Consider the following 20,643-nt stretch of genomic DNA (forward strand, 5'->3'; position numbering starts at 1 on the left):
ACACACACACACACACACACACACACACACACACACCCCTTCCCCCATTCGTCTCTTTCAGACTAGGCGCTTCTCCGAGTGTTGGGTTGAATGGGAAAGAACGGGCCCGTCTTTGTCATTAATCCTCCCCTCCTTCGGGCGAGCCAAGCTTCTTCCGGGTCAGCGACAATACCGCCACCCCAATCGGGCCCGCGGTCTCCCATCCTAATAGCCCTGCGCCCGCGAGGGCCAGGTCGCCACCGCCCGCAGGTTGCGGGAGGGGAGGAGGGCGAGAAGGGCGGGCGGCGCGGGAGAGGGGGAGGGAGGGAGGGAGGGGACAGCAATCCGAGGAGGAGGAGGAGGAGAGAGCAGCCTACCGCAGCTGGCGAGGAGAATGGGAGTGCGGGGCGCCAGACCGCCGCGGGGTGTCACGGCCGCGGCCAAGCTTGCCAAGCGCGGGGCAGGCGCCCGCCGCTTTTAAACCCGGGAGGGCGCGGCGGCCGCGGCGGCGGGCGGATCGCGGCGCGCGCGGGGCGCCGGGCGGCGGCCGGATGGAGAGGAAGGGCTCAGCGGCCGCGGCCAAGGGGAACCCGAACCCGCCCGCGGCCGGCGAGGCGCAGCGGCCGCCGCCGCCACTGTGCGTCCCGGGCGGCGGCGGCGGCGGGGTCCCGGCGCGCGGCCAGGCTGGGGCGGCGGCCGAGCCCGCCGAGTTCATCCGGCGGGCGCACGAGTTCAAGAGCCAAGGGGCGCAGTGCTACAAGGACAAGAAATTCCGCGAAGCCATCGGCAAATACCACCGGGCGTTGTTGGAGCTGAAGGGGCTGCTGCCGGCGCCCGGGGAGCAGGAGCGGGACTCGCGCGCGGCCTCCCCGCCCGGGGCCCCAAACCCCGGCCGCCTCTCGGAGGAGCAGAGCAAGACAGTGGAAGCCATCGAGATCGACTGCTACAACAGCCTGGCAGGTGAGCTGCGCCGCGCCGCGCCCGGCCCCTCCTCCCCTGCCTGCCCGCCCGCCCCCCGCCCCCCCGCCCGGCGCCCGGCGAGGGGCCCCGGCCCTCGGGTCCCAGCCGACCGCTGCGGCGCGCCCGCGCTGCCCACTTCCCCGCTGGCACCGTGCTGCCCCGGGAAGGAGGACCCGGGAGGGGGGCGCTTTGGAAAAAGTGACTTTTAGGACTACACCTCCCAAAACTCGTTGTCATCCTGTGTCCCTTCCCCCTCATCCATCGTAAATCTCACCTAAAAATAACTGGACAGACAGAAGGAGCCCCGGCTGGCCTGGTGGCGATTGCTGTTGCTACTGCTCACCAGTGGACCTGGGTCCAAATGCGGGAAGTAGCGCCCAGGGAGGGCACCCGCACCCACCGCATGCCCACTGGCCGCTTTCCTCAGGTATCATTGGCACCAGAGCTCGCCCTCACCTTGCCCTCAACTGACAGCATCCCGATGGGTAAAGTCCTTCCTGCCCCAAGTTCCCTTGGCCTCGGTAGCAAAGAGCAGTTCATCGCGATGCCTTCAGCATCTTGAGCAAAATGGATTCCAAAATGCCACTTCTTCTTCTCTCTGAGCTCTGCTGGGGCCCCCGGTTGCCAGGTGAAGAGAGCGATCTCAAAGGGAGGCTAGTTCATGGTTGGGCTTGAGCTGTGTGCCACATCCTGGCTCCGTTAGCTCTGGTCTCTCCCAGCAGACTGCAGGGCCCGAGGGAAGAGGGGGCCCCAGCAGAGCTCAGAGAAGGTGAGGTATACATTCCAGAGTTCACTTTGGGGATTTAGGTCAAAGTCAGGCATTTTTAAAAATTTAACTTTGCCACAGGAAATTTAAAGTCTCTTTAAAAAAAGGAAGAGCTTGGGTCATTCCAGGCCCTTCCTGCGGGAAGGTGGGAGATGTTGGCAGGCGCAATGGCCTTATATTTGGAGAGGCATTCTGTACTCCTCTCTCACCCTGTTTGGTGGGATTTGGGCACGGTCCAGCTCCTCTGGCCAAATAAAAGGCCATTACTCCTAGTCCCTAACCCTTGAAGTTGCCTAAACTAGCTCCGGACAGTTGGAGCAGAGGAGCGTCAGGAGAGTGACTGGGTGTGGCCTGGGGAGGGTGAATGTGTTTTGGGCACAGGAAATTGGGGGATGGAAAAAAATATATCAGTAATTCTGCTCTGTTCCCTTTGAGGTGTCTAGTGCCAGACTGACTCTGTGTTCCCATAATGCCATGCCCAGTATCACCTTTAATCAGGCAAAACCCAGCCACTTTATAAATTGTAGTTTACAAATGTAAGGGATTAATAGACTAGTAGCAGTTGTAAAAATGGTGGTGCCCATAGCAGTCCTAGTAATAATGGCACTAGGTAAAGTAGTCCTATAGCAAAGATGGACTATCTCAATCCATCATAACGGGCAGCTTGATTCTCTTTATTTCCCGTAAGCCTCTGGCATACTTGCTTCTGCCTGATGAATAGTTAAAGGGCAGAGTGGCCGTGGGTGGAGGAAGAGGCACTCCGGATCACTAATGCGGTGATTTCAGAGTGGTAATGGAGTCTTATATTTAGTCTTAGCCATGGGCATTCTAGGGTTGCCCCTCACCCCACGCTTTTGGCTGCTGGCCTGTGGCTAGGACTGCCTATCTCCTACCCGAGAGGTGGTTACATTTCCTTGGTGAAACCAAAGATGTGTCCTTGGTCAGGCAAGCCCAGTCAGGGAGGGGCTGAGATCCCGCCAGCTCCTGACCCCCGCCCCCACCCTGCAGGCGCTTGGAAAACTTCAGTGGTGAGAGAATGGAGAGTAGCAATAGCAAATCTCCCCTCTGCTGCCTTCTCCAGCGCTCACCCCTTCTTCATATTAATAATTTACTGTGTGCACTGTGCTAGTCACTCTACATACAATGCGCTTTTTAACCTTTAAAACAACTTGCTATAAGATTGCAGAGAAAAAAAACCCTGAGGTTCCAGAGCCATTCAACTCCAAAATCAATGTTCTTGCCATCACACCTTGATGCGCAAAGTCACTGTCCTCTAGGCCTCTGGCTCCCTGAATCTAGTCTCAGGTGGGCTTCTGTTTGGAGCTCTGAGCCCTGGGAACCAGGAGAAAGAAATGCAGGACCTTAATTCAAAACTCTGATAGGGCTCTTCCTAAGTATTTTCAAGTTTCAATGAGAGAGAAAAGAAGAGTACTTACAAGCTGAGCAGTCCTGTCAAAGCCCAAATCTGTATCCTGTATAGAAAATTCAATTGGGAGAAGGGATCCTGGAAGTCACCTAGAGAAGAAGGAGAAGACTGATGTTGGTTTTCTTTGGGATAATGCTTAAAATCTGTTACTAATGTCTGAGAAATCCTAGCTAATAAGAAAGTATCCTTTCTTGTTGGACTACAAAAGTAATACGTACCTCTAAAGTATATTTTCTTTTAGAAAATACAAAAAAGTTTAGGGGCGCCTGGGTGGCTCAGTCGTTAAGCATCTGCCTTTGGCTCAGGTCATGATCCCAGGGTCCTGGGATCGAGCCCCGCATCGCATCGGGCTCCCTGCTGAGCGGGAAGCCTGCTTCTCCGTCTCCCTCTCCCACTCCCCCTGCTTGTGTTCTCTCTCTCGCTGTGTCTCTCTCTGTCAAATAAATAAAAAATCTTAAAAAAAAAAAGAAAATACAAAAAAGTTTAAAGAAGAAAATGCAAAATTACTCTTAACCTCACCACCAAAAGACATCCCTTGTGATATATTTCCTCCCTGTATTTTTTTTTTATACATAAATGTAAACTGTTTACAAAGCCAGGACCTCCTGTATCCTGCTTTTATTCCCACTTACCATTATATGAGAAGCATTTTTACATTTCATTAAAATATTTTCGTGAAGATTATTTCACATTGCGACATAAAATTTTTTTTTTAAAGATTTTATTTATTTATTTGACAGAGAGATAGAGAGAGAGCACAAGTAGGCAGAGAGAGAGGGAGAAGCAGACTCTCCACTGAGCAGGGAGCCCGACGCGGGGCTCGATCCCAGGACCCTGGGATCATGACCTGAGCCGAAGGCAGCCGCTCAACTGACTGAGCCACCCAGGCGCCCCGCGACATAAAATTTTTAAGCGTTTACGACTGCCACTTGATGGAAAGGGAAGAAAAGATCGCTGTCACTGTTGTCAGAGCCAGAGCAGGGCAGTGTGGCCCAGAAGATACCCTGTCCCCCTTGTGCCTGCTGATAGGAAGGAGACCGCAGCTGCACATTCTTTCTGGCAGAAAGGCCCCTGAGCCTTCCATCCGGGCTGCAGTGCTGGCTGAGCAGCCCAGCCGGCTCCTGGTGGGAGCAGTCTGAAGATGTTTGCGCTCTCAAAGATCTGTCCTTCTACACAGCTGTCCATAGAGAGAGATGTTTGAGGTTTGGGAGGAACTTGGACTAGCCCAGAAGTACCCGGAGGATTAGGCCACGTTGCTAAGGGCATCTGGGCACCTCACAAAAGGCTGTTGTGGGGCTTCTGGAAAAAACCTAGGTCTGGTGGACTTGAATGTACATTGAGTCCCAATGTACTCTTCATGGAAGGCTCCAAGAGAATAGCAAGGGGGCAGCTAGAATGTGCAATGTGCTAAGAGATGGTAGTCTAAAAATTCATTTGGATGACTTGAGGGGGTCACATGAAGCGTGTGCAGGCAGTTGTCAAAGTGCCCATGGTTGTGGTCTGTTCTGGCTTGGAGGTCCTCCTGATTAGGAGGGATCTGGCCAGTACTGCAAGACCCCTGGACTTGATTTTACCTGTCTTATTCTTTAAGGAAAAAAAAAAATATATGGGAAGCATCCCGTTCTTTCAGAATTTTGAATGACTTTGATACGGTGATTGAAAAGATACTCTGACCTGCCTGGGGCGATATAGGACTCTGATCCTTACCAAAGCTGCAAAGGAAGCATGTGTTGGCCTGTTGATTGACTCCTGTTGACCTTGAACAAGACACAGGACTCCCCTGGGGCCTTGGAATGTTTTGTGCAGCATCTTTTGAAAGGCAGAGCCTTTTGCTCCACATGATTCCTATGGGGCTGTGGTGGCCCCAGCTGGGTGTGATCAAAAGGGTGCAACATGTAATGACTTTGTTGGTATTTTCAAATGACATTCAAGACTCAAATGCCCGCAGTGTAGATGAGTGCCAACAGGCTGTGGCATTGGATCTAGATGAGGATCGGCTTGTGCCTCTATCCCTGGCATACCCTGTGGCTTTGGTTAAGCCCCTACCATGTCATTTTACCCATTTCCCCATCCACATAGAGCTACATTTAAGAGATTTGTTGTTGTTGTTGTTTATTTTACCAAAGGGGCAGATAATATCCACTGATCCTATAAAAAGCCCCAGGACAGCGGTATGACAAGGCCTAGAGAGGTCACACTGGGAAAAGGCCTGGGATGGACATGTCTTAAAGCCACGGAACAGGGCTACATAATTTGTGCAGCCCAGTGCAAATGAAAATAGGGAGCTCCTTATTCAAAAAGTGTGTGGGGGAAGTATCATTAAAGGTGTTAAAAGATAAAGCTTTTTTCCTTTCTTTCATGATCTCTTTCTCTCTCTCGATTTGACATGGTGCTTTTATTTGCTATTTAATGTCAGTATAAGAAAATTAAAATTTAATTTTAAATTATTGGCATGAATTTTACTGTTCATCTTTATATTGTGTGATGCTAGTTTTAAATGGAAATAGGAAAGCACTTACCTTGTATGTTAATTCACGTAAATTACACAATTCACATTTTGTAGTTTATACATGCATATGTAGTTTATTCTTCCTAGAACAGTGGAAATGCTGACAAAACAAACTCAATGGTTTTTATTTCGTTTCTTTCCACACACTCTTTATGTGTGCATTTCCCACCAAATTTGGCTTTCTACTGAGTAAGGAAAGGAAAAGGAAGTATTCCCTACTCTTACCCTACTCTTTCCTTCTATGTCATCATTTGCAGCATAAGCGGTTAGCTAGTACCAGGTAGAAACATAAGTAAGAAAAGAGATGATGGGGCTTTAGGTCATTTGTGCTTCTTATTGCTTTCTTTCTGTATTTGAAACAATTTCTGGGTTGAATGGGAAGCATGCCTCTTGGGACTGTCAGCATGTCTGCCTGCTTACTTAGTTACAGACCTGATAGTCTTACCTTATACTCAAGCTGGGTCTTGCTGAATTCTCACACACTGTGGGTCCACTGAATTCTGTGCTCATGGGGCATCCTGAATGCTATGTGCAACCGGGGCTGCAAAGAATGGTTGTGCCTCTCTCCTCTGCTCATGTTTGTGCTCCATCATCCCATCAAACTTCACTTACAAAACACAGCTCCAAAGATAAAATTGTTAGAAATTTTGAGGAAGCAATAACAGAGCATTAAACCAAATACAGGGCCCTTCTGACTGCATAATCCACCCACCCTTGAAGTCGCCCTCAATGGGATACCAGAAGCTGACCGGGTAGATACATCTAAGGGGGACAAAATTAGATAAAGACTCTGAGGCAGGTTCTAAGACAAAGGGTACTCGACAGAAATGGATGTGGAACCAGAGAACCAAGCATAAAGATGGATGAATTATAAATGCAGGAACTGAGTGGTAAAAAGGAGATGAAGTCTAGAGACAACTGGTAACCCAGTAGCCAGAAGATAAGTTTTGGGGGTAAGAATTGGTCAGAGGAAGGGGAAAGAAGAGGGGCTTCATGCTAAGATGCACAGCCAAGAGCTTGCCCTCTGGGTGAGAGAGCTTGACTGGCCAAGCCATTGTTGATCTGAGGCTGTTCCTTGGGCAACACCTTTGCCAATAAATCTCTGGCCTCTAAGATCATTTTCCAAGAAATGATGTGAGAATTGAAACTTGTAGGATGCTTTCTAGGAAAGAACATTCTGAACGTAGACTTTGGACTGAGTTTCTAAAGTAGATTCTGAAGGTCCTTAGTCTACCTGCAAGGGAAATGAATTGGGTGGATCTTGGCCAGAAACTATTTAGGATGCCTTACAGTCAGAGTCCCTACAGCCACAATGCATGGAAGTGTCCCATCCAAGGCAAGGGGATTCAGCCGCTGTGAGGACCGGAAGGCCAAGATCTAGAGCAGCCAAAAGCTGCTCCCAGAGCTTTGCAAGTTGGGAGTGAGCTCCAGATGGGACATTCTCTTCTTAGAGCTGTTCTCTTTTACCCTACCCCCAGGCTGTGCCTTCTCCAGATATCTAGGATGAAAACCAAATGTTTCAACCTACCAACCATCAAGTGCCTAATTCCCAGGTGACTTTGGGAAGTCAGAGGTTCAGTTGGGAACAGAGTTTTCCATTTTCACCAAGATAATTGGTCCTGCCCAAACACATAGCAGAAACCTCTGGCACTAACTGTGGTATCAGACTTAAAAATCCAAAGACAATGCTATCGAAAAGGAAAGGAGTTTAGTCTTCCTGGTGGTATTCATGTGGCCTTGAAATCATTCATAGCAATGTAAAGCTCATTACCTTTCTCTTGTACATATACATTTTCATATCAGCAATAAAATGATGCCATGTCTAGTAGGACCCAAACCAACAGTTCCCAAGTATTTCTGAAAAGGAGGCAATATGTGTAGTGCCAAGGAAGGTTGACTTGATCTAGAAGAATCTCAGGTTGAAATGTATCTAAGCGGATCTTCCCTTCCTTTTCTGCCTTTCAAAGACTTTCAAAGAACACTCAAATTATAGATGAGGTTTACGTGGAGGAAGCTCAGGGGGCAAATGTTTCCTTTCCATGGTGTTTCTGTGTGTAAAGAACAAAAGTGAGAAGTGGTGCTAAATAGCTGTCTCGAGAGTTATGTAATCAAAATTACATTTCAGATTTGGATGTGACCTCAAACTTTACACAGGTGTGTGAATTTCCTTGTTAACATTACCAACTTGCCATCTAGCATAAGCTTAGGCACTTCCAACATTAGAGGTACTCACCACCACCTAAAGTGACCCATTTAACAACCACCACCACAAAACAACAACTATAATAACAATAATGGCAATTATTGTTATTATATAACAACAATTGCTATAATAACAATTATAGTAACAATAATGGCAATAAAGCACCATGACAAGCCCAGTTCCTAGCACCCAGTTGATGTTTCATGAATGTGTTAGAAATGAATGAAAATGCTTTATTCCAGCAGCTGTCTCATATTAAAGATCCAGTAAATGCAATCATTCCATTAATATTAATTGTGCATTTAATATGTACTAGATCCTGGGCATTGGGCCTGAGTATACAGGAGTAAACATGAAGGACAAGGTCCCCGCCTTTGATGAAAAAAAAAATATATATACACACACACACACACAATACATATATGTATATGAACATATAAAATTATATATGATTTATACATATATTATAAATATATATACTTAATATATATATAATTTCATTTTATCTCACTTTGTGAGACAGAAAACTTAAGCTTGGAACAGTTAAGTCGCTCACTTGTGGTCACAAAGCAGTATATAGCAAGCTGGGATTTCTCATCACCACTCTGTAATTCCAAAGCCTGTAGTCCTAACCATTCACCTTGCAGCCTCCATTTTTAGGAGTTTCTTCCCTAAATGCTAAAATTTGCCTCCTTGAAATTTCTATTGATCCATCCATATTCTTTTTTAAAAATATTTTATTTATTTATTTATTTTATTTATTTGCGAGAGAGTGAGCATGTGCAGGGGTCGGGGAAGGGGAGGGAGAGGGACAAGCTGACTCTGTGCTGGGTGGGGAGACCAACATGGGGCTCGATCTCATGACCCTGAGACCTGAGCTGAAATCAAAAGCTGGATGCCTAAACAACTGAGCCACCCAGGCGCCCCTGATCTATCCATATTCTATCTACCCTTTGAGGCAACATAGACTACATCTCATCTCATAGACTATATCTCATCACCCTTGTAACAAGGACAAGCCTTGGCATTTTTAGGGCAACTCAGTTGCCCCTCCTCCAGTCTTATATTCTGTAGGTCAAACATCCTTTTACTGTGATTGTGCCTTGTATGATTAGGAGTCCCATTCCTTGACCATTCTGGGTGGTTAAGAGGAAAGTGTCCTGCGTTCTGTAGCCAGGTCAGAATTTCCCCTTCTGTCACTAGGAAGGTGACCTGAATTTGTATGGACAGAGAGGGGTGAGGAGCTGGTGAGTCATAATTTCCAGTGAGCCTAGAGGCTGCAGGAGCCCCACCCATACTTCCTCCTCTTTTCTGTCCCCCTTGCTTCAGAGCATGCGAATTACAGTTAGGAGGTCCTGAGAAATTTGAGTGGAAGTGTTAAGAGCAGGAATTCACTTTAGCCATTACTGTCTCAATAATTACTTTGTGGACACAATGAGAAAAAATGACCCACTAGATGAATAACATCTGGAATTGTCCAAATGCATTATTCTAGACCTGGTCAGTTTTAATGTCATCAGAGTGGTGATACCATTATTGAAAAACATGTTTCAGTTTTAGTGCCAAATGAAGTTGGACACATTATTATTCTGGTTGTGTGGAACATTTGCTCGCCTCACATCCTGGAAAGTAATATTTGTGTTTTAGTTTGTGTTTTTATGACTGGCTGGTACTGGGTTCTGGCTTTGTGGGCCAAAACCTCATCTCTCAAGAAACAAAAATAAAGGATCCCCAAAACCAGCACCAAAGAGACCAGCTGGCCCTGTGTCTAGTGGGACACTAACTGAGGTGGACTCACATGACCACTGGTGGCACATTCACCATACAGGAACTTAATCTGTTCACAACATCCCTGACCTTGGTTTTCCTCTCTTATTAAATGGGTATAATCATGACAGCTTGACTCACAGGGTGAGGGCAAGGAGCAATGTGAGTGTATTTCCTAAAGTATAAAGTATTGGAAGTGTAAATTAGCATTTTAAGTGGGTAGGGATATGTAGGAGGAAAAAAATAGAGGACCTACCCAATGAGGAAAATGCTCACCTCCAATTTTAACAATTTTAGGATAAAAGCGATACTTGGATAGTATCCACTAGGGAAACTCCCTTGATGCCTGGTTTCTGTATTAAATATCTATCCACACTGACTCTCCCATATTGTTTCAAACACACATACTAAAACAGTCCCCTAAATGCTGGTTGCTTCATAGTCCACACACACACAGAAAACACGTGCTTTAAAAAAATCATCTAATGAGGAGAATGCTAGGGGTGTTCTCTGAAGGCTAAGATTTCCCCACTTCTCTTCTGACATCCCTACCTTTGAGAACACAATGGAAGCGTGACTTGGTGAACAAGGACTTGGACTCCAAGTTTTCCACGTGCTGGTGCCTTGAGCCAAGGACTCTTCTCTTTTGGGCTGCAGTTTTCTTATTTACAAAGACTAGGGTTGGATTCCAAGATCTCCAAGGTCTTTTCCAGCTCTTCAGAAAGATTATCTTCATGCCATTCTTCCTGAACTGTGTGGCCATTATACAGAATGGGGTAGTTCTGTGTGTGTGGATACAGACCAGTCTCCAAATGCTGTTATTACATGAAAAGGCAGAATGTGGAACAGTGTTTAATGATTCCCTGTGTAAGAAAAGATATAAACTAGCATAAACGTATCTCTGTCAAGAAGATCATCTGAAATCACTCAAGTGAAGCTGTTAACCTCACTTGAAAAGGGGACTGGGCAAAGGAATTAGAGAGACTTAAACTTTTTTTTTTTTAATTATTAAGACTTAATTGTTTGTAGGGCAGTTTTCACAGCAAAATGGAGAGGAAAGTACAGAGATTTCTCATAGAGCCCCTGCCCCCACATGTGCACAGCCTCCCCCATTATCAGCATCCCTCACCAGAGTGGGACATTTGTTACAAATGATGAACCTATGCTGACACATCGTAATCACCCAAAGTCCGTAGTTCACATTAGAGTTCACTGTTGGTGTTGTGCATCGGATGGCTTTGGACAAATGTATAATAACATGTATCCACCATTAGGGTACCATACAGAGTGTTTTTACTGTCCTAAAAATCCTCTGTGCTCTGCCTGTTCATCCTTACACCCTACCCCACAACCCCTGCAACCCCTGATCTTTTTACTGTCTCCATAGTTTTGCCTTTTCCAGAATGTCATGGAGTTGGAATCATACAGTATGTGGCCTTTTCAGATTGGCTTCTTTTTCTTAGCAATATGCACTTAAGGTTCCTTCATGTCTTTTTTTAAGTTTTTTATTTTAAATCTTTCAGTAGTATTTGACTTTTCTAACTATATGCATAATTGCTTTTATTTTTTAAGAAAAACGATGACAGGGTTATCTGTTAGAGAAATCATGGGTAGTTTTGCTTTCTTCTTTTTATTTTCCTGAAGAAAACCCACCTTATAAACATGATTTTTAGTGCCATTCTGGATATTAGCTATGTCTTGTCTCGCCTTGTCAGGCAGTAGATGTCGAGCAAAATTATCCCAAGCCCACCAGTTTCTCTTACTATCCCACAGTAGGATTCATCCCCCTTTCTGCAGTGCCTACCACCCGAATCCACGCACAGAGCTAGATCCTGACAGCATGGAACCCCCTGTAGGAGAACGCCCCTCTGACCCAGTAGCATGTTAGTGACAGTTTGAATCTGCCAGTGAGGCAGGGAAGAGAGTTCAGTCAGATCTTGTGATATAAATTGGTCCTGAACATTAGCAATGTGCCTCTGGTGTTGAGGAAGGGATGGCATGTGTATTCAGTGCCCAAGATTCTTATTGGCCCCTGAATTTCGGAAATCCTGGCCATCGGTATCTCAAATACAGCTGCCTGAGCATGGGAAGGAAACTCACTTATTCACTGAATCTTTACGGTGCACTTGCCATGGCTCCTTATAGCCCAAATCTAAACCTTCTCTGTTCTCCTCAAAACATGGCATGGGAGTAGTGCGAACTGGGGTTCTAGTCCAGAGTCTGCTGCTAACTTGCCCTGTGACTTTGGACAAGTCACATCACTCTGAGCCTCAGTTTCCCCAAATGTAAACAGTGGGGGTTGGGTCCGTACCCTCCAAGTGTCCTTTCACAAGGGCTGAACTGTCTAGGATTTTGAAGGCCTTCTAGCTACCCGCTCCCCCAGCCTCTCTTTCTGGGAGCAGCCAGATTTAGGAAAGAGACAAGAAACAAGCTCTCTTTTATTCTAGTTTACTGGTATGTGCTGACAAATAATTGTTAAAACATCCCAACTAAGATTTCCAAGGCAACCCTTGCAAATATGGGGGTAAACCAAAACCTCACAGCCTCCCAGGATGATCAAGTCAGACAGAGGGTCTCTGAAAGAAACCAGGGCAAGAGTTGGAAGCCTATTTAAAATATTATCTGGGCTTCTGGAATCTAAATTGATGTCACCAAATATTACCTATTACTGCTAGATCTTTCCAGATATTCCAAAATTCAGACTTTGATTCTGAGCAGGCAGTCATTCACCATCAGAGACATGGCAATGCTAGTTATACTAGGCCAGGAAGTCCTGGTGATAAAAAAAATAAAGATTTTTAAGAAACAGACTGCCAGGCTCCTGGCGGCTCAGTCAGTTAAGTGTCCAACTCTTGGTTTCGGCTCAGGTCGTGATCTCAGGGTTGTAAGATTGAGCCCATCGGGCTCCATGCTCACTGTGGAGTCTGCTTGAGATTCTCTCTCTCCCTCTGCCCCTCCCCTCACTCTCTCTCTAAAAATAAATAAATAAATCTTGAAAGAAAGGAAGGAAGGAAGGAAGGAAGGAAGAAGGAAGGGAGGAAGGGAGGAAGGGAGGAAGGGAGGAAGGGAGGAAGGAAGGAAGGAAGGAAGGAAGGAAGGAAAGAAAGAAAGAAAGAAAGGAAAGAAAGAAAGATGGTCAAGGCCAAAAGTTACAGGCAACGGGTGCTGGCTAGGTTATAGTGTCTCAGACAGTTGCCACCCTTGGCCCAAAGCTAAAGATCCCTCAGGAGTCTGGGCCAGATCCAAGCATTTTGGGATGTGATTCTGGGCCTACTGCTCACCCTGAGTCAGAACTAAGCTCCTTGCTCGAATGGGCCTGCACCCTCAGGCTGTGGAGGCCACTGGGTCGTCGGGAACGTGTGTGGACTCGTCCCTGACACCTAGATAGTGAGAAGGGGTGTCCCCCTGTGTTTGCCAATGGGGATGGGAGGGAAGAAAGAGAACACAGAGGAACAGAAAGGCAGAACACCTGCAGGGCAATGTGGCCTAATGGGAGAGAATTTGCTTAGCATAAGCAGATGTAGGTTTGAATCCTGACTTCCCAATGACTCCGCCATTAACCTCGGACAGATGCTGATCTCTCTGAGCTTGTTTCCGTTAAAGAATGGGAGCAATAATACGCACCCCAGAGGACTGTGATGGTGATTGACGTGAAATGATACATGCACACGTGCCTAGCAGGGGCCTGGCACACAACAGACACTTCATAAGTGATGGTTTATGTAAATCTAACTCCCACGCCAGGAGGTACTAAGACAGGGAAGTATGTGAGAGGGGAGGAGCGAGGACTCAGCAAAGGAGGTTATGAGGGAATATGGGAAGCAAGGGAGCAAACAGAAGAGGACAAAAGAGTGGTCAGTGGCTCCAGGGCAGGGGAGGTGAGCAAGGTGTAACCCAACAGCCTTCAGTGTGGGTGTTTCCTACCTGGTGCGTTCAGTTGGGTTCCCTGGGGAGCCTCACAAGCAAGCAAGCTACCTGGTGGGAAGGGGCAATGGAGGAAGGCAAGGCCTCTGTGAGAGGGAGAAATCCAAGGGAGAGGCCGTGAGGCTGGCAGCCTCGTGCCTGCCCCGCCTGCCCTGTTGTGCACACGCTGGTGGTGCCAACTTCCTGCGCTCCTCCCTGGTGTCGGATGAGGAAAGGCTTGGGCTCGCCTGGGCATCCTGAGAGCGAAAGCAGCAGCAGGTGTGTCCCTTGGACCCTCCTCATAAACTCGCTCTTGCAGGTGCACCTTTGCCACCATGCCCAGGGCCCTCTCAGGTCTCCAGGTCTTCCCAAGGCAGGGGCCCCGGGAACAGGCTGTACTTTCTGCTCAGGAGACGCTTCAGCCTTCTCTGCACCTCTAATGCCGAGTCCCACCCCTGCTCTCTTTGAAGACATAATGGGCGGAGGGGATTTTTAACACAGTCTTCTAATTTCAGAAGTAAGACATTGTCACTGTAGAAGATATTGCAAATAAAAGAAATTCAAAGGAGAAACTAAAACTCGCTTGTCATCCAGCCATCCAGCCAACTCTTTCCTGTTTGGGTTTATTTCCTTCCAGTCTTTCTTCTGTGTCCATATAAACATTTATCAGCTAACTCACTTCAAGGTCTACCTTTCCCCAGTTTATTTAGGAAACAAGGAGTTTGGGTCCTTTGTGCTGGGGCCACCGCCGGGACCCCCTGGTCTCCTTCCCGGGTCCCCCCAGGATGCCACTCACTCTCCCCCGGGGGCGCCGCTGGGGGGGGGGGGCTTCTGCGTTCCCTTGTTGCCCCTTACCTTTCACACCCCCTGGTACCACCACTTGGGGCTGTAGAGTTCCTGAAGGTTATGGGATACACAAGGAGTTAACATCTCAAAAACTGAATATTCAAAATTCTTTTTCTTAAAACCCATTTGGCTGGCAGACTGCCAGGAGTTTCTTATTGACCGCTGAACTTTTTTTGGCAGCTTCCAACAACCTACCATGCTTCTCAGACTCTTTTTCCCCCCCTCCAGCCCTTCTCTGTCTCTTAAGCTCTTCCACTCTCAAATTCGGGTCATTTCAAACACAGGGCAGTTTGCTCGTCTTTTTTTCTACGTTGTTTGCCTCCAGCTGCTCTCAAAGTTTCAGCTTACCTGCTAGAGCAGTTGATGAGGGTATTCTTTAAAAAAGGACGGTTTCTTCCCTAAGAGGATCTATCATGCCTCCTATTACAATTCTTCATCCTGATACAAACACACATTTATTTTTCACGAGATTCAGGTTGTACTGCGCAAACATTTACCGCCTTTATTTTTCCACCAATATTTTCCACTAAAAACATTTTTTCAATGTCACTAAGTATTTTTCTTCAGCATGATTTCAATGTCTGTGTCATGTTCCATTGTACCTGTGTCCCATTATTTACTTAAGCAATCTCCTCCTGGTGGATATTTTGGTTATTTCCAACACTTGGCTATTACCCATGGTGCTGCCACAGGGAAGCCACAAAAGTGCTCTTTCTGTTACATGTGTGCCTGGTAACTAACTTATCCCCCAAAATACCTGGTGACATGATGTTTGCACTGGTGCCATGGAAGGATGGTGGGAAAGGCCACAGGAATAGGAGAGATGTTGCTGGGTCACGAAAAGGGTGGCTGGAGAGATGATCAGACCAGGGACAGCGTTCTTTAAAGTCCAAAAAGAGAACAGGATGGGATTTTGGCTTCTGAGATTTCCCCTCATCCTGGCTCAGAATTCCTGCCAATAAGCAGGAACATGTGTCTTGCTTGGCCAGAGCCAGCAAGATAAAGCTAATTTCGGACAATGGGTTTCTTCTGTTGCTGGGTATGTACTCATCATCACATTCCCAATGGCCCAGCTGGCCCCGCCAAATTCCACTTGCAACCCAACAAAGGGGTGTTAATGTAGACTCCAATAAGCAGTAATCCTGTCCTACTTTCTTCCTACTACTCCCTTCCCTCTCTGCGTCTATCATAATGAGGTCAAGAGGGAGAGTTAGGGGACCACCAGGGATTGGGGGGGTGGATAACTTGTAAGCCTGCTGCCAGAGCACCCAGGTGCTTCCCTCATGAACAGTGGCCTGTGACAGGCACCAACAACCTGAACTGACCTCAGGCTTTGGCGTTACAACTCTGGGTGGAGCAGATTCTGATATCCCTTAAAGGACTGTCAACATGAGCCTGCAATGTATAGGATTTTTGATGGGTTTTTCACCTTGGCTCTCTCACCTGCCACTTTGCCATCTCAGTGCTGGCCAAGAAAGGGTGAAAAAGAAGAGTATCAGCTCCTCGAAGGTATCGATATCTTTTCAGCACTCTCCGTTTTCCTTACGAAGCCCCAGGCACAGGCCATGATAAATGAATCTTTATCAAATAAGTTTACTAAGAGCCTCTGCCCAACGTTGTGTGACCATGGCGAGAGGGATGCAGCATCCCTTGTTCATGCAGCCCTTGACCACTGGGGAAATCCACATGAAGAACTCAAAGGGTAGGCAAAGTAGACATCTCCAAAAACAGTGTTGCTAACACAAAGAAAACAAAAGAACCGTTGGCAGCGTTTGTTTGACTCAAATGCAAGCATGTGCTGGATTGGAAAAGCAGGTCAGAAGTGAATGTGAATGGAATCATAGGAGGTTTAGTCCACTAGACAGAGTCACACGACTCCTGCCAGTGGGAGCCGTGGCATCAGTTGCAGGGAGAGCTCTTGTCTGGGCGCCAGGCAGAGCAAGTCTCGTGTGAATAGATACTGCTGTCTTCCTGCTCTTAGAGCTTCCCAGTGCCTTGGACTCAGAAAAGACCTTTAGAGGTCATGGAGTCCAGGTTTCCACTCTTTACCACCAGCTCAGCTGGAGTGGAACCAACATGGGACTTGGGTTTAGATAACCCTGGTTCTTTCCTTACAAGCCAGATGGCCTTAGCAAGTCACTTAACTTCCTTAAACCTCAGCTTCTGGAAGCAGAGCTAATAATACCTATTTCCCACAGTCATCATGAAGGTCAAGTGAGTTGTTAAACAATATATAAATGTTAGGTATTGCTACTTATTGAGCTTACCATGTGTGCAAGCCACAATGATGCCATTTTGCTGTGTGGGGATTTAAAGATGCCCCACACAAGGGTGCCTGGGTGGCTCAGCCCATTAAATGTCTGACTCTTGATCTCAGTTCAGGTCTTGATCTCAAGGTCATGGGTGCAAGCCCCACGCTGGGCTCCATGGTGGGGCCTACTTAAAAAACAAACAAAAAGATGCCCTACAGATGCTTGTCTGGAAGGGCAAAGAAGACATGTTTCGTGAATAACTGCAGTGATGGGCATGATCTGAGTATGTGGCTGTGAAAAATAATTTTATTCTTTGGAACACTAAAGGGTCAATTTGATGATTGCACCTGTAGATCTGACCTCATTGAAAAAGACCACCCAATATGAAACCATTACCATCAGGTACTAGAAAAACAATAATTTCCCAGCAAGTTAGAAATAGAAGGAAATTACCTGATCTTAATAAAGAGTATCTACAAAACAACTCAAGCTAACACCATGCTAAATGATGACAGATGGAATGTTTTCCCTCATGACCCAGGAATTGCATTCTTGGGCATTTGTCCTATAGAAATGAAAGCTGTCTGTGACTGTTCATAGCAGCATTGTTCACAATAACCAAAAAACCAGGAACAGTCCAGATGTCCTTCATCAGGTGAATGGTCAGACGATGGTTACATCCATACTGTGGAGTACTACTCAGCAGTACAAGGAACAAACTATTGATTCATGCAACAACTTGGATGCATCTCAAGGGGATTATGCGGAGTGAAAAAAAGCCAGCTCCTAAAGGCTTCCTACTGTATGATTCCCTTTACGTAATACTTTGAAATGACAAAATTTTAGAAATGGAGAATAGACTAGTGGTTGTCAGGGGTTAAAGAGGACTTGGAGATACAGGAGGGACATGGATGTAGTTCTAAAAGGGCAACGGGAGGGATGCTTGTGGTAATGGAACTGCTTTGTAACTTAACTTTGGAGGTAGACGGAGGAATCTGTATATGTGATAAAATGGTATAGAACCAAACACACACACATAAGTACAAGGAAAGCTGGAAAAATCAATCTGTGGATTGTATCAGTGTCGGTCATATGGTCAGTATTATTGCACTATAGTTTTATAAGATGTTACCATTTGGGGGAGACTGGGTAAAGGGTACAGGGGAGCTCCTGATATTATTTCTTGGGATTGTATGTGAATCTACAGTTATCTCAACAAAAATTTCAATTTAAAAATCATGCTGTGGGGGTTAGTTTTACAAACACAAGCCCAGGTAAGGGTTGTTTCAGGAAGAAACCTGAGACATATCATGTCAGCCCTATTAGGATAACCATAGACTCTCGATGGAATTGGAGATGCTGGTGGTTTTAGAACTTTAAAAAAAAAAAAAAAAGCCTTGGTGGAAACCTGGCACTTGGTTTTGTTTGTTTTCCTCTTTGATATAGAGAAACAGGTAGGGTAGAGAGTCCTAGAGAGTTATATGGGAAGCTTCCAGATGAGAAGTATACATGTAAAGTGAGCACAGTTTTGCACTGTCAGGGCCTCACACTTGTGCCTCATGAGAAGCAGAACTCATGCCTCAAATCTGTGCACTGAAGGAGATGAGTTAAAATGCATTATAGGCAGCTGAGCATCCTAGGAGGGCAGTGTGTATAATGTTTAGGAGCACAGTCACAGGTTCCAGCTGGCTTAGGTTCAAATCCTGACCCTAACACTTAGTCACTTTGTGACCCTGAGCAAGTGACTGAACTTCCTTAGGCCTCAGTTTCCCCATCTAGAAAATGGGTGAGATACTAAAGCCTACCTCTTAGGTTGTTATCAAGATGAAATGAGTTAATGCTTAGAATAACGCCTGGCCCATTCATGCTTAAAAAAAGTTATCTGCTCGTACTCTTATTACCCTTCTGGAAGGATGGATGAACACTGCCTACAGGACTAGATTCTCTTGAGCTCATCATGGAGCATCTCGGCCTTCTGCTGTTTCCCCATTTCCCTGGCCTGGGCTCCTGTTCTCCAGGGGGAAGTCTCTAATCACTAAGAAGAGAAAAACCCAAAACGTCACAAGCCGATCATCTGTCTGAGAACAATTGTTTTCCCACATGTGCAGATTTTTCCAGCTCTAGGACTTGGCCAGCTGGGACCTGTTTGGCCTTGTGGGTAATCCTGGAGCTGCTCACGGCTGTCCTGGGTTCTCAAAGTTTAACCAACTGCATGGTCCTTAAGAAACATATATCCAAAATGCTAGAATATAAAGTACCAGCTCAGGAGGTGAAGGCCCCTTGCAGGCGTCCCCTGGGGACTTCTTAAAAATGGGCTCCACTCTAGCCGTTTGGAGTCTGCATCGCAGATTGGGCATGGGGTCTAGGATCTCCACGTTAAACAAGTTTCCACGGGTGATTTAATGTGAAACATTTGTCTGTAGGGTTCTCATCAGATGTCAGACTTTTTTCGTCCTGCCAGCAAGCCTTGAGGAAAAAGGTAGATAGCAACCATAATTATCTTTATGTTTATGCACTTGAAAGTTGAGACCCAGAGGGGTGAGGTGTTTTAACCCAAGGACACATGCATGAATGCCAATGCCAGGGCCACTGTCTGGCTTGAACCAACTAGCTCAGAGGCACTGAAACTGGCCAGCAACTTCTCTGCTAAAAACACTTTCCTCTTCCCTCCCGGACTCTGTAAAGCCCTATAGAGTCAGGAACCAGGCCTATTCATTTTCCTGCCACCGCTGGCGTTTAGAGCTCCTAGCTCTCCTGAATTATTAGGACCCCAGAGGAGCTCAGCTACTTTGGATCCATCCCCTCCCCATCCTTAAAGCTGTCAGCCAGATGCTGACTGTGGAACCCATTCATCCGTTTGCAGCGAGGGAGAAGGCACAGACAGTACTACCGTTTGCTGTTTGGGGGTGTAGAGGGGTAGAGGGTAGAACCACCTGTTAACTCAGAGGCTGGCTCGTGTATAAGTGAGAAGGGCCCCAAGCCCCACTCCATTCTTTCCTTGAAGCCCCCTTTTCTGGCTGCAAAGCTACTTTTGTAATGTTCTCTGCCTCTACCCACCTGGTCCCAATAGAGAAAACACACCTTTGAAAGGAAAACAGGTAAAACCAAGCATCGAACCTAGGTTTGGGAAACACTCGGAGCAAGTGTGAGTTTGTGTACACCCTCGACCATGAAACAAAAATGAGAAATCAAAAGAAGAGAGTTGTTTTCAGAACTCCGAATGCAAGCATTTGTGTACATAGAGGAGAAAATCAGCGCTTCCGTGGAAAGGTGGAATGGGGTGGGTCACTGTAGTCCTGGACATGGAGCCTCAGAAGCAAAATCTCTATCATTTCACTGCCCAGGTCACATTCCCATTGCTCTGCCACAGCAAGACCCTCTAAATCACCCTCCACAATGTCTCTGACCTATTCTTGAAAATTTGCTTTAAATCAAGCTTTAGCTCTGTGTGTGTGTCATATACCGTGTGGAGGACGCAAAATGGAAATTTTCTCTGGTGAATGTACGTGTTGCTGGGGAAACCATATTTGACAAATGGTTTCCTAAAGAGCTAGCATTTGTGAGAACCCGTTTCTGTGCCCAGCACTGTGTGAAACATATAACATACTTTAATTATCTCATTTTATCATCACAAGAGTTCCCACAAAATAGGTATTACTATCTTCATTTAATACACGAGAAGAGTAAGGCCAAGGGAGATTAAGTGATACGCCCAAGGGCCTGGTCTAGTAGGTGGCAGAGCTTGGACTGCAGCCCAGGACTGTATCTCCAGATCCAGCGATTGATGTTCAGCCAGGACACCCCAGAGCTGGCACAATACTATACGCCTCTCTGGTTGGCTATGACCTGTCCCAGTTGTTAAATATTCCCAGTGTCACCTCTGTCCAGATCCAAACTCCATCCACTTTACTACTATGCCATTGCCCCTTAAAATAAATCTGAAAACCAAATAATTTTGTTCCCTTTGGGGAAATTTTCCCCCAGTAATGTGACAGCCACTTCCCGAGCCCACCTCTCAAAGGAATGACCAGC

At 46.5% G+C, this 20,643-nt stretch overlaps 1 protein-coding gene across 1 annotated transcript in view; it reads left to right on the top strand.

The window, feature by feature from the left end:
• Window positions 1-530: 530 nt before the first annotated feature.
• The window catches only part of TTC9 (tetratricopeptide repeat domain 9), a 33,333-nt gene continuing 13,220 nt past the window's right edge, over window positions 531-20,643 (top strand). Inside the window, exon 1 of the mRNA XM_032405437.1 lies at window positions 531-939. Coding sequence (XP_032261328.1) covers window positions 531-939 — 409 coding nt within the window. The remainder of the gene's footprint in view (window positions 940-20,643) is intronic.

This window comes from Phoca vitulina, unplaced genomic scaffold, assembly GCF_004348235.1.
Source record: "Phoca vitulina isolate PV1807 unplaced genomic scaffold, GSC_HSeal_1.0 scaffold7, whole genome shotgun sequence".
NCBI classification, from domain to species: domain Eukaryota; kingdom Metazoa; phylum Chordata; class Mammalia; order Carnivora; family Phocidae; genus Phoca; species Phoca vitulina.